Genomic DNA, 15489 nt, shown 5'->3' with positions numbered 1-15489 from the left:
AACTTGCCCTTTATATCTCTCAACTTATAGCATCTCCAAGAATGGTTGTAGCTAAAGTCTTGTTCATAATTCTCAAAGACTCTATGTTAGGTTCCTTAGATTTTGAAATGATGACAAACAACCCATCTGGTTGCTACTTCCTTTGTATTATCAATTATTTCCCATGTGCAATAATAGTTATCTAGATTTTTAAAATGTTTCAATGCAACCCTCTTGACAATGTTCAAGAAGGAATTGTATCGAAGTGTTTTGAACAAAGAAAGTTTCAAGAATTGAATAGTGTGAACATCTCTAAGATAGATGTAATACCCCGTATTTTTATATGCTTTATTTAAATTGAATAATTTTGTAAGGTATTTTTGGAGTATTTTAATCAAAAAAATAATTATTGGCAATTATAGTTTAGATACAGACTTTTAAGTCAAGTTAACTTTCTTATTTTAATTTCAAAGTCAACAATTCCTAGTTTGAGTGGGAGAGTAAAAGCTTTGCTAATTTAATTTCATTAAGGGAAAAAACCATTAATGAACATAATTCGGCACGAAATCGAAGAATTTTTTATTATTTAATTTAACTCAATGGTTATTTTGACGGCGTGTAGTGAAATTTTTTTTTTAGATATTTATTTGGTCGTATAATAAAACTTTAAGGGCATGCCTGGATCCTTAATAATAGGGGAATAAAAGTTAATGTAGCAAAAAATCAGACATTTTTTTTGAAATGCGTGGATTGGAGATAGAATTGTCAAGGGGTAATATGTATTCCCCACAAAATAGGTGTAATAGTTACCCTAACCCCCTAGCGTAATTCCCCCCCCCCTAATATATTATCCAGCTCCCTTCTCCTACTTCACGTCATTCCATGATTTCATCTCATTCTTCCTTGCCTTTCTCTTCCTCCACCACTACCCTTGACATAATTAATTATCCCCTTAATTGATCCACCAGTAAAATTCAACCTATAAAAATTACCCCCTTACTTATTTAAGAGAATCTAAGCAAGTTATAAGAAGTTTTGGTGGTAAAAATAATTTCGCGATTCGAAAAAACTCCTGACTTACTCTCTGTTTTTCCTCTCCTCTTGTCTCATCCTCTCATTCTCTATTTTAGCGTTTTCTAATTTTTTGGTCATTTAAGCCGGAAATAGTCTAATTTCTTCGGAAATTAGACTATTTTCGACCCTTTTCCCTTAAATTGCTTTGTTTTTATTTTCAGGTTTCAATAAATCTACACGAGTAGTGTAGATGTTCGTTTGTTTCCCTATGGCGGAGTCGTTAGTTTTTGTTAGTTTAATTGTTTATTTTTGTTTAGGGTTCTTTTGTGTGTTAGGGTTTATTAAAAAGGTAATTATCTTTTGTCTTATTATCAATTCGTTGGTAAAGATTTGTTCGGGATCGCAACAGTTGTCGAATTTTCAGATAAGTTTAAGTGGACCAGATGAAAATCATCCTTACAGCTACAACAAATCGTTAAACCGTCTATCCGAAATGGCTATATATTCCAGCGATGTGTGCGAGAGATGTATCACATAATTCATACTTCTTTGATAGATGCAGCTTTTTATTAATGAATTGATTGTTTTAAAAAAAAATGGATATATACCTTGTTAAGATGCGTCTTAGAGACCGTGAAAAATCAAATGAAACAAAACACAATATTAACCTTGTAAATGCTCATCAAGTCATCAGTTTTTCTTTAGTGCACATCACAAATGTTAGTAGTACCTGCACCATCAACTCCAATTCAGCTCGGAGTCCTCAAAGCCACTCGCAACAACCTTCATACTCAGCAGCACCGCATCTTCTGCTCTAATTCCATGGCTTGCGACACCGGTTTCGGCTTCGGCTTCCTCGCTAAGCAACCTTACGATCCTCCTACTTGGGCCACTCATCTTTCCCCCCTTCCTTCTCATACTTTCTCTCTTGCCCATGTACTCACTTTCTTCTCTTTTCTTTCTCCCTTTTATTGATTGTATTGTGTAATTGGCTTTACATTGATCACATGATTGTATTGTGTAATTGGGTTTACCTTGAGCATATATTTTGCAGCTTCCTACCCCAATTCACAAGTGGAATCTCCCTAATCTACCCCCCAATATCGAAGTTTGGTTGAAGGTATTGTCTTTTTTCCTAATTTTATTGTTTCTTTGCTTTTAATTTTAGTTTATGTGATTGTTTTGGTGAATTTTATGATTAATTTGGTTGATTGGCATCTGGGGTTGTTTCGTTTGGATTCATGGGTTATAAGAATTTGTAAATTGTTTGATGAAATTTACTTGGATTGCTTGGTGAAGCAAAAGAGAATTAAATCTTTTTTTCGTCGATTAGAAAACCGGAACTACAACCTAATATTATCCCAGTGTCTGTAAAGAGGTGATTGTCCATGCCGTTGAAGGGGGTTGGATGTATGCAACCTTACTCATTCAATTACTCGTTGTTTCATATTGAATATGACATGTAATCACTGCCTGGTACTGCATGATGAATAGGGAATGCACATAATTTATATAGCCATCTTTATTTAGTCCTTTGTAATTATGAAAAAGCCAATCCAATGGCATACTATTTTATATTTGTGGCAACGATGGCTTTGGTTCTTCAGTGCCCATTTTTTATAGGAGTCTTATAATCATTTATATGCTGCCTTTGCCACCATGATTGTCGATTTTCCTATATTGATTAGTTATCATGCTTCTTTGCTAAAAGATCATGGGGAAAAGTGGCCTTCGGATCAACTATTACCATTTATCTAAACTAACTCAGCTAGCTGGCTAAAAGGTGTCTATTTTAAGATATATCATAGTACTCGAATTTTTGTTAAGATTGGAACGTTGACAAATATTCCTAATCATTTTCTACCCTATTTCTCTAGATATAAATAAAATTATATAAATCACGTGATAAGTGTGTTAAGTTTTAATTATAGCTTCTAATAAGGTGGACCAATCTAAGAATTACCATTTTGTTATGATCTAATTTGCGTCATGTGCTCTTTTGACTATGTATAAAAGTAATTCTAATGTGAGGCTATCATTTATAGTGGCTATATTGGCGTCATTAATCTCTTTGGTACAGTACACACACACATATGTACATATCATTAATTTTGGTGAGTGATCTCTTCACCATGGCAGTGGTAAAAGTGATGAGGCTTGGATTGATGTGACCTTAATCCAATCTATCATTATATATTTAAGTCTTGCAGATCAAATTTCACATAGTATAAATTCCATTGGTGGTTAGCTAACGGCAGCTCTTGCTATCAGTGGTTTTGATATTATGGTCCTTATCCACAAAAGATAGGTTCTTCCAATGGTATACTGTAATATAGATAAAGGAACTCTCTATTTTTCCTTCAATCTCATTGACTATTTTAGGAAAATATGAATCTCACCTATGGTTTTACATATGCTCACCTCTACCTTAAAACATTAAACAAATCCTTTGCATGAATATGAATGTCACCTATGGTTTTATATAACCTCTACCTTATAGGCAATGACTTGATCTACAAATAGTCATTAATCTTTCACTTTATACACTCACTTGTCCTGTATCGTAGTCATTCTGGAAGCTAAATACAGGGATTTTTTTTCTTAGTTAATTGTACTGCGGAATGTGAAACATAGGATGTATGGGATAATAAGCTAGTAAGAAATTATCTAACTTTAAAACATCCAGCCTATAAAGTTTGGTTTTTCTTTCTCTATGAAGTCCTGTAATTCTTCTAAGATGGGTATTTACCTGCGTGGTGAACACAGTTATTGAGCTTTAATGCCCTTACTAAGATGACGTTATCCCCTTGCAGATGTTAAACTTTATTTATAGTGATTGAGTAGGACTACCAATGCCAAAGTAATGATATTGTAACGTATGTCTTGCAAATTTGGTTGTGTTCCTGGCTTCCTGCTACTTAAGGCAGTTAATGATTCAATTCTTTCTTCAGGGCAGGCTTAGTCTGTTTTCTTTGTCAACCCTAGCATCAATATATAGTGGATGCAATTTACTCTTTTGTAATTCCTAAACTTCAACCGCCAAAGTTCAGTTGATATTCTCCTATTCCCATTTTCTTCGTCTGTAAAACTCTGTTCTGTTTTGGAATCACACATACCATTTGATCTGACAATAACATCTATTTGTTTACAGCGTGATGATCTCTCAGGTATGCAGTTGAGTGGTAACAAGGTAAGAAAGCTGGAGTTTTTGATGGCAGATGCAGTTGCACAGGGTGCTGATTGTATTATAACAATTGGCGGCATCCAGAGTAACCACTGTCGTGCAACTGCAGTGGCTGCGAAGTATCTGAATCTTGACTGTTTTCTTATACTACGTACCTCCAAGGTTCGCCAATTTCATTGAAATCTATGCTTTAATCTTGGTAATTTTTTGTAATTATTGTTATTTTTAACTCAAAGCTTATGGTCCCAGGCGCTTTTGGATAAGGATCCAGGATTAACTGGCAATCTGTTGGTTGAACGCTTAGTTGGAGCTCATGTTGAACTTGTCTCAAAAGAAGAATACGCAAAAATTGGAAGTGTGGTATATTGGAGTCTTCACAGTTTTTGGCTTTGTTATCTCTTTTATTTGTTCTGGCTTCTTATTCTATTTGTTTTTTTTGAGTAATTTGAACTCTAGTCAAACTTAAAGTTTAGTTAATCAAAGATTTATATCTTGCTGAGTGACAGTTTGACTTGTTTATGATTGAAAGTAGATTTATTATCTTTGAGCAACATCATTCAGTAACGGCCTTATATGTTTCACAATAGTGATGCACTCATCTACTGCCCTTTTCTCTTTTTTCTTGGAAAAGTGTTATCAACCTTTTGGCTTAGAAATATAGATCATACATGTTAGGCTCTTTGGAGACTAAAATTTAGTGTCTTTGATGCGTGAATTTTCTTTTTTTGACCTAGAATTATATGGAAGGCCACTCAACCTTATTCATCACCTAAACTTCTAACGACCAAATGAAATAGTTGCTTGCCATAAATGCCACTCATCAACTTCCCCTACACTCTTGCTTGTCCTCAAGCAAGTAAACTAAAACTTTGAGAGAAAGAAGGTAAAACCTAACAATATTTATGTCCGCTTTTGTGGGAATCATGATTGTTTTTAGCATAAACCTTAGATCACTCTAAAGGATGGGTGTGCTTTCGTGAGGGTTTCTAAAGAGGCTAACCCACTACTCTTCTCAAAATGCTAAAGATGTGACAATTTGCACAGCTATTTTTGGTTTTTTCATTTTAGAAGCTCTTATTCAATGTTAGGGTCTTCCCTCATGTATGTTTCATGGAACCGTAAGTCATACAAGTAACTTCCAAGACAACTACCAACATCCTAGACATGGCACCAGTCAAGGGGTCAAATTAGTCAAAGATGCTATCGGAATCACCTTATTAGAGTCCTCCGGTTTCACATGGGTCATCTCAAGCATTTAAAATTAACACAACCTTAAAGTTGTCTGGTCTTATATTCACATCTAATCTAAAGGTACCCCCCTACTCATCACTCAAATGCATAGAGTTTAGGGAACCCGCATGTTCTATCATATAGGGAGTCTTTTGTCAGACAAAGGAGCATTTATTTAAGTAATGTTCAACATTATTAAAGATTAAAATCACATAAATTTTTATTTTATTTTATGTTTTTTTTAAAGATTTTTAAGAAGGAAAACTAATTAACACAAGAATGGCTCAAGCGATGCAAGTAAATGAATATATAATTGCAAATATTTGGAAGTTATAGCTCTAAGAATCAAGGAAAATCAATTAATTCTCAATCGACATAAAATAAAGGATCCTGACAACATCACCAATGATCAACTTAGATCCTCAAACATATTTTGCGTTCAACCTCGAACCATTCAACTTCTTTTCTTAACTATTCTAAAATTATGTAACCAAACAAAAGTAAAGGATTAAATAGAAAGATCTCACCGCATAACCCGGAAGCTTTGGATGCATGCTAACTCTTGGTTTTCTCCATCGCCATTACAAAGCTTCAAACTCAAGCTACAAGGAAAGGTTAAACCAAGAGAAAACAAGGAGAAAAACTATACACAACAAGTTATTTAAAACAAATAAAAGCAGTGAAAAATAAGGAAAGATTAACTTGACAAAGACACTAAATTCTATAAACTACACCAATTTTGAAATGAGGGGATTTAGATATGAGGGATTCATATTTTCAAATGGGAGCACAAAAAAATGAGAGACTTCTTAAAACACAAATATTCATTAATTATTTAATCAACCATTATGAGAACTCAACGATGATTTGAACAATGAATGGTTAAAACTATGCAACTCGTGAGTTGTGGTGGTGGGGGGGGGGGGGAGGGAAAGGGGATGGTGAGGAAGTTAGAAGTAAATATGTAGTAATAAGGATTGGGCGGTATGGTTTATCAGTGTAAAGGCTATTATTGCAAATTTACAAAAATAAAAGTACAATTGTGATGCTTCTTTTCATTGTCTCCAACACCTTCTTTCTTCATATGATAAGCAGACAAGGTAAATTAAGAATGTGAGATGACATAGTTCTCTCGTATTTGAAAACTAACAGTATGTGCTGCTATAATTTTTCACATTCTGTTATTGCTATAGGTGTACATTGTCCAATTACCTGAAAGGCTGTGAGGCTGGAATGTACAGTTTTATGTTCTCTCTGTAGAACCTTATTAAGTATGATTTGAAGTGCAACTACTGAATTTTCTGTGTACAGCTCATGCTTGTGATTTTATTCAGTATCCTTTCTCCTGCATACAAGCTTATGTGAAAATTGGATTTTATTCAGTATCCTTTCTCCTGCATACAAGCTTATGGGAAAATTGGAAAGCATAGATCAATAGCCTAAATAAACATGATATGGGGGCCATCTTTGTCATTCATGCAGGCTTTGACGAATTTGCTGAAAGAAAGGCTGATAAGTGAAGGAAGAAAACCATATGTTATTCCTGTTGGAGGTTCAAACTCTCTGGGAACTTGGTGAGATACTATTGGTTCCTTTGAGTTAGATGTTATGCCTAAGAATAAGTGATCAACTATAAGCCCTATAAAAATACTACAGTCCTCTTCTCTATTGTAGGTTCCTGTGGAAGAAAATGACACATGTCTACAGTGGTAACATTCTGTTCATGAATTTTCACTTGACATAGTCCTTCAAGAAAAGGAGAAAATATAACCTGATATCCTTGGCTAAGGCAACATTCATTTATTACTCTTTTCAGGGTGAAGGGAGTGGACAAATATGTAATTTTATCTCAAAATAACTTTCAAGTATTCATTGCACATATGTCAGAAATAGAAGTACTAGGTTAGTTTGTAATACAAATAATATATTTCCTCCATTTTTTAATACTTGCAACAAACACTTTTTCACGGTATTTAAAATTGGGGTTCACGAGATTTAATACACTTTAAAATGAGGTGAGAGGTTGTTAGGAGTATAATTTAGTGGGTCATGAGGTTTAAATAAAGAAAATAGTACAACTTTTCCCCAAAATAACTTTCCAATCACAGTGTGTTGCAAGTATTGTGACATTTTCATTTTAGGGAAGTGTTACAAGTATTAAAAAAATGGATGAAGTATTTATTTTGCTCCAATGTATCAAATTTAAATAGGATTTTTCTTAAGAAATTTATGGTCTTTTTAATATACTCCCTCCATTGTATAAAAAGAATAAAGGCAGAGTGATGCGATAGGGATTGTTTTGTGCCTTTTTTCACCTCAGTGTGCCTCATTGAAGTCTCATTGAAGCGAGGCACATTTTATAATACTACCTCCGTTAAGTATTAGTTGCAACTTTGAAGTATTATATATCTCACAAATAATACCCCAAAGTTGCAATTAATACTTAACGGAGGTAGTAATTAACTAATTTTGGTAAAAAGAAAAAAAAAAAAAAAAAAAAAAAAGCTTGCGCCTAGTCTTGGTGCACCTTCCCTAGACAAAGAAAAGGTGATGAACCCTCAGTGCCTCATCGCATTCTCCAAAAGAAAGTAACTGCAACATGTTGACTTGGCACCGTTATAAAAAGGATTAAAAGTAGTGTGAACACTTTAAGTTGTGTCAACATATAAATGAAGACAAGTTAAAGTTTACCAAAAAAATGGTGTGTTTCTCTTGTTTTGACTAAATTTATAGCTAAAAATTTTAAAGGAAAGAGGAAAAGGAAGAGTGAAAAAAGCATGATCAGCAGCAAGAATTCTTTTTGAGTTGTCTCATATAGTACCTTATACACTCATCCTCCAATCTGTCTCCTCTCTTTTTCTTAAGTCTTGTGTGTTTTCTTATTATGGAGCAAGTCTATTGGTAGTAGGAAAATAAAATTTATCTTCCACTCTATCAATGTTATATAAATTCTCGAATTGTATTCTTCATGTTATGTATAAAACTACTACTCCTTTCGTATTTTTAAGTGCCCTAGTTTGACTTTGGTACTATTCACGTACACCACTTTGACCTATGTTTATGCTTTATACATAAGATCAGACATAGAATCATCTCAATGTATAGTTAATTAGTTATAAAGTATCAAAGTTATTATTGGTCAAAGTGTCGTGTTGGCAAATGTGCCGGTCAAATAAAAAAGTATATAGAGGGAATACATAGCTATTTCTCATAAATTCGTTATTATATTCAATCTGTCATAATTTTCTTTGGAAATATTTTTTATCATACGTAAGCTCTTTCTGAAATCAACTTAATCTTTCCAAGAAATGAAGTTCTATTGCAAATATGATTTTACTTTAAGAATACATATGAATATCAATCCTGTCTCAAATGATTATTTAAATAAAAATGTGGGGTTTTACTTACAATGGAACTATATTTGTTCAAGTGGTTGAGTTCAATGGGTGATCCTATGTTCTGCCATTGCTTCCTGTCACAGAACATAGCACTTGAACACAGCGAGATTGTATATAATCTCTTTAGTTACTGTCCATTATTAATTCTTGTCTCTCACTTCGAGTATAACCAGAAGAATGTATCCTAAATTTGATTTTTCAAACAGTTACTGTTTAAATGTTCATATTGTTTCTGCCATCCTTGTTTTGTATGTCTATTCGCATAAAAAGGATGCATGTTTTGTTTGTCCTTTAATGTTGTGACATTGGAATCAGCTCTTGTGCTTCTGTTGACTTTCAGGGGTTATATCGAGGCGATCAGGGAAATAGAGCAGCAGCTTCAAAATGTTGCAGAATCGAGAAGTTTTGATGACATTGTTGTAGCATGTGGCAGGTCTGTACAATACTACAATCTTCTACAAATCTTGAGACTTGATTCAGTCCAGATTTCCGATTCATGTTTAGTGATTTATGTCTTCTAGATTAGATCCAGACAGAGATAGAGTTATAAAATGAACTAGCCTGGGGGGAGGGGGTATTGTAGGCAATGCGATTATTGGTAAAATAAACTTGAAGAAGAAAGTAAGCTCGTAAACATAGAAGTGCTATATAAAGAAGAAATCAGCGAGAGAGAAGGCAATTATGATTATTATTGAGCATTTTAGTTAGCTTTTAGATTGTTCATGGGGAGAGTATCATTCCTCTCAAAAGACTGGCTAAGCTGTAATTGGTGATGAGTTACCTTATCAAAACATATCTTGCTTGTTCTTTCCTAATCCCTCCTCTCCTAGTCTCAGTTTTGTGTCCTTAATCTCTCTGTTTTGGTAGCTACTATATTCTACTTCATAACAGAGTGTTGATTAAATAGAAACCATAATTTAACTCAAAAGTATAGGAGCTTCCTTTGGCTTCATTCTTATCACCTGAAAACTCATTCACTGGACTTACTTAAAATTTTGTAGCTTATATTGGAACTTATTTGAACTTATATTGTTGTAAATTGACCTTTTATGATGCCCTTGTTAAAACACAATTTTCTTGATGCTTATTTTCTTAAGGTAAAGATAGTCTTGCATATTTCTACAAAAGGAAATAAATGCTTGCGCATAAGTTCACTAGGAAGCTTAGAAAGCCACCCGATCTTGATGAATCAAGTCACTTCCAAATTCCAAAATAATAGGATACTCTTGATAGTATACATATCTGATATTAAAATAATTAATTATGCATTTTTGTATAAGTTTGAGATTGACAATTTGATATTTTTAAATTCACCATTATCTAGTCCACTCATATCCACAAAGAAACTAATAAAAATTCTCTTTTTCCTAGTAACGCATTTGCAAAAGTATGTGGAGAAGACTTCCAAGTGCACAAAAATACAACTAAAATTCAGGCCATAATCATATCTTCTGTCATTCACAGCATATTCACCAGTTCTCTCCATGTTTCTGTATGTACATATTTGTTGACCTTTCTATTTCTCATTGTCTCTTCTTAGTCTTATCCTTAGTTTCTTTCTTCACTTACCATTCAGTAATCTGTGACAAATTATTTTAGATATTCTGCAGGGAATAACCTTTAGCTTTGCTTGAGGAGTTAGGAGTCAGCACAGCAGCAAATCAACTTTTTTATAACCAAACACCATTTGCAAAATTGCTACTGTGAAGCACTAGTCAAAAATGTTATTGCAATCTACTTCCTTTGGTCTCTTTAGTTGCAATACTTCCCTAAAATGGATGTTTATTTAGTTGCAAAGTTACTAATTTTAATAATTTTTCCCTAGCAAAATACCAAAGGTAATCCATGTGTGGATCAAAAACTGCTAGATCCCCTTTCATTATGCAAGGCTTCTTTGTCTACTCTCATACCCCATGTGGGGACCAAAACCCATTAACTCCCTTTTTCTTAATCTCTGTGCCCACTGTCATGTTACAATTAATGTTAAACCGAGGAAATATTAGATTTTACTTCTTATTGCCTTTATTTGTGATTGGTGTGCGACCTTTCTCCTTTAATATGAGTGTGGCACAACTTGCACTGCTTAAGGACTGTGATAGTGATATCCTTGTTTCCAAGCAAAAGATCCTCAATGTGAGCACTATGGGTTTTGGGGAGGCATTGGTTTACCATACTGCTGCATAGATAGAATCCAACCTCCTTTGAATGTATTAAATGCTTTGTAGGTCTTTTGCTTATGTTTTCTAGGCCTTAGAATATATCATTATGAATTTTTCAATCTGATGAGCTACACTGGGAACATCATGTAAATCCAAAACGAAGCTCTTTAGGTAGCAGTGATCAATGAAAACCCAAGCTTCCTCTCAGTGTTGCCTTTGCTATAATGCTTGTGTTGTTGTTAGACCTTTATAGATATTGTGTCAATGCATGTAGAAACTCCAAACTCACCTAAAGCTGTAGAAACTCAGTGATTGGCAGTTGTGTCCACCTCACTCACTCTTTTCTCCAATTGGCTAGAATGCATTTAGAATAATCTGATGCTCGCTTGTGTTTCTTCTTGATCACCTTGTCCATTTCTGTGCAAGGCTTGCACCACTGCTAAGGTAGCGCAGCACAATCAAATCAAAACATCCGGACCGTGAAACTAAGCCACCATGACTTAGTTTCCACGAGTGACCTTTCTTAGAGGCTACATATATTTTCTTGTTGATATCATTTGTGCCTTGGCAAGTTGGCATCATCCTTTGCTAAAGATAGTCATTTGACAATGCTTATCACAACGGTCCAAAAAGAGCAAAAACTGAGACTCACTAAAAAACTGGTACTCTTTATTTCATATTGTGGGCCCACCAGGCACCCAACAGCTTTTCTATTCCAAAATTTTTATTTTTACTTTTATATCCCCCTCTATCTACAAAAAGAGTGCCACCCTACTAAACCCCTTAATATACTTGCCCAAATCTAATAAGAAGTTGTAGTGAGCAAAGGGAGTACTTTGTTTTTTAACCATTCAAATTGCTTTCTTGACAAATCGTGCTTGCAGCCAAATATGGTATGGACTTTTTAAAGCAAAACCTGGGTGCAAATTGCTAGTATGGGTAATGCCTATCGAGTCCTTAAACTCTCCAAAATAACTGCTAATCATATTGGTTGCATACGTGAGGCATTTTGAATTTTAAACAAACTCATGCATTGTGTAACGCCTGACAAAGTTTTCTCCGCATGTGTGTACTTTTGGGGCAATTAGCATAAGGGATAGAGATAAGAAGGATAAGAGTGTGGGATCAAGATAGGGAATTGTTGATTGAAATAAGAATAAAATATGTATTATACCATCTTTGGTATGAATAGGAATAGGAATGAGATAAGTAGAAAAGTTATCAATATACCCTACTAATTCTTTCCTCCTCCTTGATTACTTTTAATTAAGGGCATACAGGTCTTGTTATTCCCAATACTTGTCCCTCTTCCTTATACCACCCCTCCCTAGGCATAGGATTTGTGGGATAAGGGATTTTATCCCTATCCCCATCCCTCTAAACAAACATCACAACTATGATATCCCATCCCCTTAATCCTATCCCTTTCCTTTTATCCCCCTAAACAAACACTGCCTTTATGTCTTTCAGTGAGAACTGAGGAGACAGGGAATCATATGTTTATGTCATTCTATCTTTGAAAATAGTCATTGGCATTGTCAGATTTCATTGGAGTGCTTTTTTTCATTGGGGTCATCTCCAGATACATATTTGGAGTTCAGAAGGCAAAAGGAGAAGTTTTTGTGGCAGAATACTTTTTTCCTAATATGTGGCGCTTGGAGCCTACTGCGGTTCTTTATGAAAGCTGCGATAAATTTAGCTTCAATTTGGCTCATGTACTTGGGGGCCTGGAGTATTCTCTAACACGTCCCATTCTTATACTTCCTCCATTTTTATTTGGTAGCTACACACCACTTTGGCACGCACTTTAAGGAAGATATTATACTAGGTAAATGGACAAAGTAAACGGAATGATTTTACCATCGATAAGAAGAAAATGTTGAGTTGTTAGGATTTAAATTTTATACGTTAATATGTCCCTTTACTTTTTCTCTTCACTTCCTCAAATAACGTGACAATAAGGTGTTGCAAGTATAGGATACAAAGTATATTGCAAGAGGGAGTGCTTTGTTTTTTTTTTTTTTTTTTTTTTTGCCTTGATTTTTGGTTGACTTCTGCCCCTCTTCTTTTGTGGCTTTTTTTTTTTTTACTGTCCATTGAAATTTTTTTTCTTATCAAAAAATATGAGACATTCCAAAATCTGAATAAAGCTCAAGTAATATGCCATTGTGAATTTGATTGATAATAATTTATTAATATCGTTCAAATTTACATTATGGTCAGTGGGGGTACAATTGCTGGTCTGTCATTGGGAGCATGGCTCAGTAATTTGAAGGCAAAGGTAGGTCTCTCTTGTCAAGCTGTCTGTCATTCATGATTTTGAGGTTACCAAATTTGGACTTGATAATCTTAGGTAGCTTGGCTCTGCAGGTTCATGCATTTTCAGTTTGTGACGATCCAGATTACTTCTATAACTTTGTTCAAGGTCTCCTCGATGGACTTAAGGCCGGCATTAGCTCTCGTGACATCGTAAACATTTATAATGTATATCTGCTTTTTTGGCCTAAACAATTTTATTTCTCTCTTTTTATTTATTTGTTTCAATGTTTGATTGATGTAAAATTTCTGTGAACACAGAATAAAGTTACTTTTTCTTACTAAAACTATGGACTAGTTTCTCTACTTAACTGATAGGAGGATTATGTGCCTTTTTTTTTTAAAAAGGATGGATAATCCTTGCAAAAGTACTAGAACTACATTTCCAATTCAATTTCCATTTAATTAACATTTTGTTGGATATAAAAATGCACACTTGAGATCCAGGTTATTTATCTGCCTCTCTGATTATAATTCTTGATAGAGATTCTGATGACTATTTGTAAGCTGACTGAAGTATTGCATTTCTATTACTTTACATATACGTGGATATTTGTATGTGCGTTTCCAGACAGGAAAGCTGGCTTTTGTTGCTGATGATTGAAAGTAATAAAAATATTTTTCCTATCTGCCATGTTTGGATATACCTTTTTAGAGGGAAAGTCAATTAAGGAGCATGTGATGAATGATGCAATTTCTCAATTTGGTGTAGTTCCGTTCTTTTGGGGGTATGTAGTTGAGGATTATGTTTGTTAAGCTCTTTGTGGGGGCTAAATGTGGTTTTTAAATGTGAATTCCGGTCATTAATGATGTATCAAGAAACCTCTAAACATAATGTATGTGATCCTCTTGATACTTCATATAATTGATTGCTGATGTTGTACAAATCCCCAGGTAAAAGGTCTGGGTTATGCAATCAACACACAGGAGGAGCTTAATTTTGTCAAAGAAATTGCATCTGCTACTGGTGTTGTTCTTGATCCAGTTTACAGGTATGTACAGACATTAGAAAAGTATTATCTTTGCATATTGCCATTTCCTTTGTTTCTTTTTGTTACTCTTGTCACGCTTTTCACAGTTTCCAGTGCAAACAAATAAGCAAATTTTCAAATACGTATATAAAAAATCTTAAAAAGGTTGATGCTACGAAATTACATATCGTGACCAATCAAATATAACTCCATATGAGTTTTTCCCCGTGTATTTATTGGGAGAGTATTAGATTTCCTTTGTACTGGGATCTATAGAGATAGTAAACAGAATTAACAAAGTCAAATGTAGGGAGTAGTTTTCTTTTTTTAAATATTCAAATGCAAAAGGTAATGCTATGTGCTTTGATCATACTCTTAGTTCTTCATGCTCGTAATATAATTATGAATTAGCGTTGTTTGATTTTGTGAAAGCCAATTTGTAAAGTGTTTCTATGTTTTCTCTGAAAAGCTATAGTACATCAGATGGTTAAAATTCACAATTTAACAACCATTGTGAGTAAAACGTTTATTAACAGAAGCAGCTGTTAAGAGCCATCATTTCAGTTTGTTAAAAGTTCTATTTATTTTGAAAGTGTGTTAAAATTAGTTATAGATGGACGTAGGATTGAAATTATGACACTCTTCTTTCTATTTGTTGTGCATCTGTATGAGTTTTATCCTTCGTATCTTCTTGAGTTAGTGTTCTACTTTGAGTTGCGAAATTGACAATAAATTCCTATCTAAAATTCATGTAGATATGTCAAGTGCATTAAGTATAGTTATGAAAGTGTAAATTAAGCTGCTTGACTATCACTTGCAGTGGAAAAGCTGCTTTTGGATTGATGAAAGATATGACTGAAAATCCTGAGAAGTGGCAAGGAAGAAGGATCCTGTTTATACATACGGGTGGCCTGCTTGGCCTGTTTGATAAGACTAGCGAGTTGGCAGCAATGGTTGGAAATTGGCAGCAAATGGAGCTCCATGAGTCTGTACCCCGGCAAGATGGTGTTGGGAAAATGTTTTGAAGCAAATAATTTCAATTATATGAAGTATATCATTTTTCATATTGGCGAACTAGCTCTTTGTATGATTGGTGTACTATGTTTAGAACATTTGGATTAAGCTTACCATCGTATCAATAAAGATGTTTGGTTCGCCCGAACCATGTCAATTTCCTGCTTTCCTCTGCTTTTTGCAGCGTTTGGTTGTTGTGGAGGCATGAGGTTTCATGGTAATAT

At 34.3% G+C, this 15489-nt stretch overlaps 1 protein-coding gene across 1 annotated transcript; it reads left to right on the top strand.

The window, feature by feature from the left end:
- Positions 1 to 1678: 1678 nt before the first annotated feature.
- Positions 1679 to 15422, top strand: LOC110733906 (bifunctional D-cysteine desulfhydrase/1-aminocyclopropane-1-carboxylate deaminase, mitochondrial-like). Its single transcript, XM_021913985.1, has 10 exons — positions 1679 to 1929; positions 2048 to 2113; positions 4145 to 4339; positions 4427 to 4537; positions 6890 to 6981; positions 9146 to 9238; positions 13188 to 13245; positions 13335 to 13448; positions 14175 to 14272; positions 15072 to 15422. The coding sequence occupies exons 1-10, from the start codon at positions 1711 to 1713 to the stop codon at positions 15274 to 15276; spliced, it is 1251 nt and encodes a 416-aa protein (XP_021769677.1). The 5' UTR covers positions 1679 to 1710; the 3' UTR covers positions 15277 to 15422.
- The last annotated feature ends 67 nt before the right edge of the window (positions 15423 to 15489 follow it).

The sequence above is a fragment of the Chenopodium quinoa genome, unplaced genomic scaffold (assembly GCF_001683475.1).
Source record: "Chenopodium quinoa cultivar QQ74 unplaced genomic scaffold, ASM168347v1, whole genome shotgun sequence".
Lineage (NCBI taxonomy): Eukaryota > Viridiplantae > Streptophyta > Magnoliopsida > Caryophyllales > Amaranthaceae > Chenopodium > Chenopodium quinoa.
The sequence above is the reverse complement of the archived record's forward strand: the minus strand, read 5'-3'. Positions and strand labels throughout refer to the sequence as shown.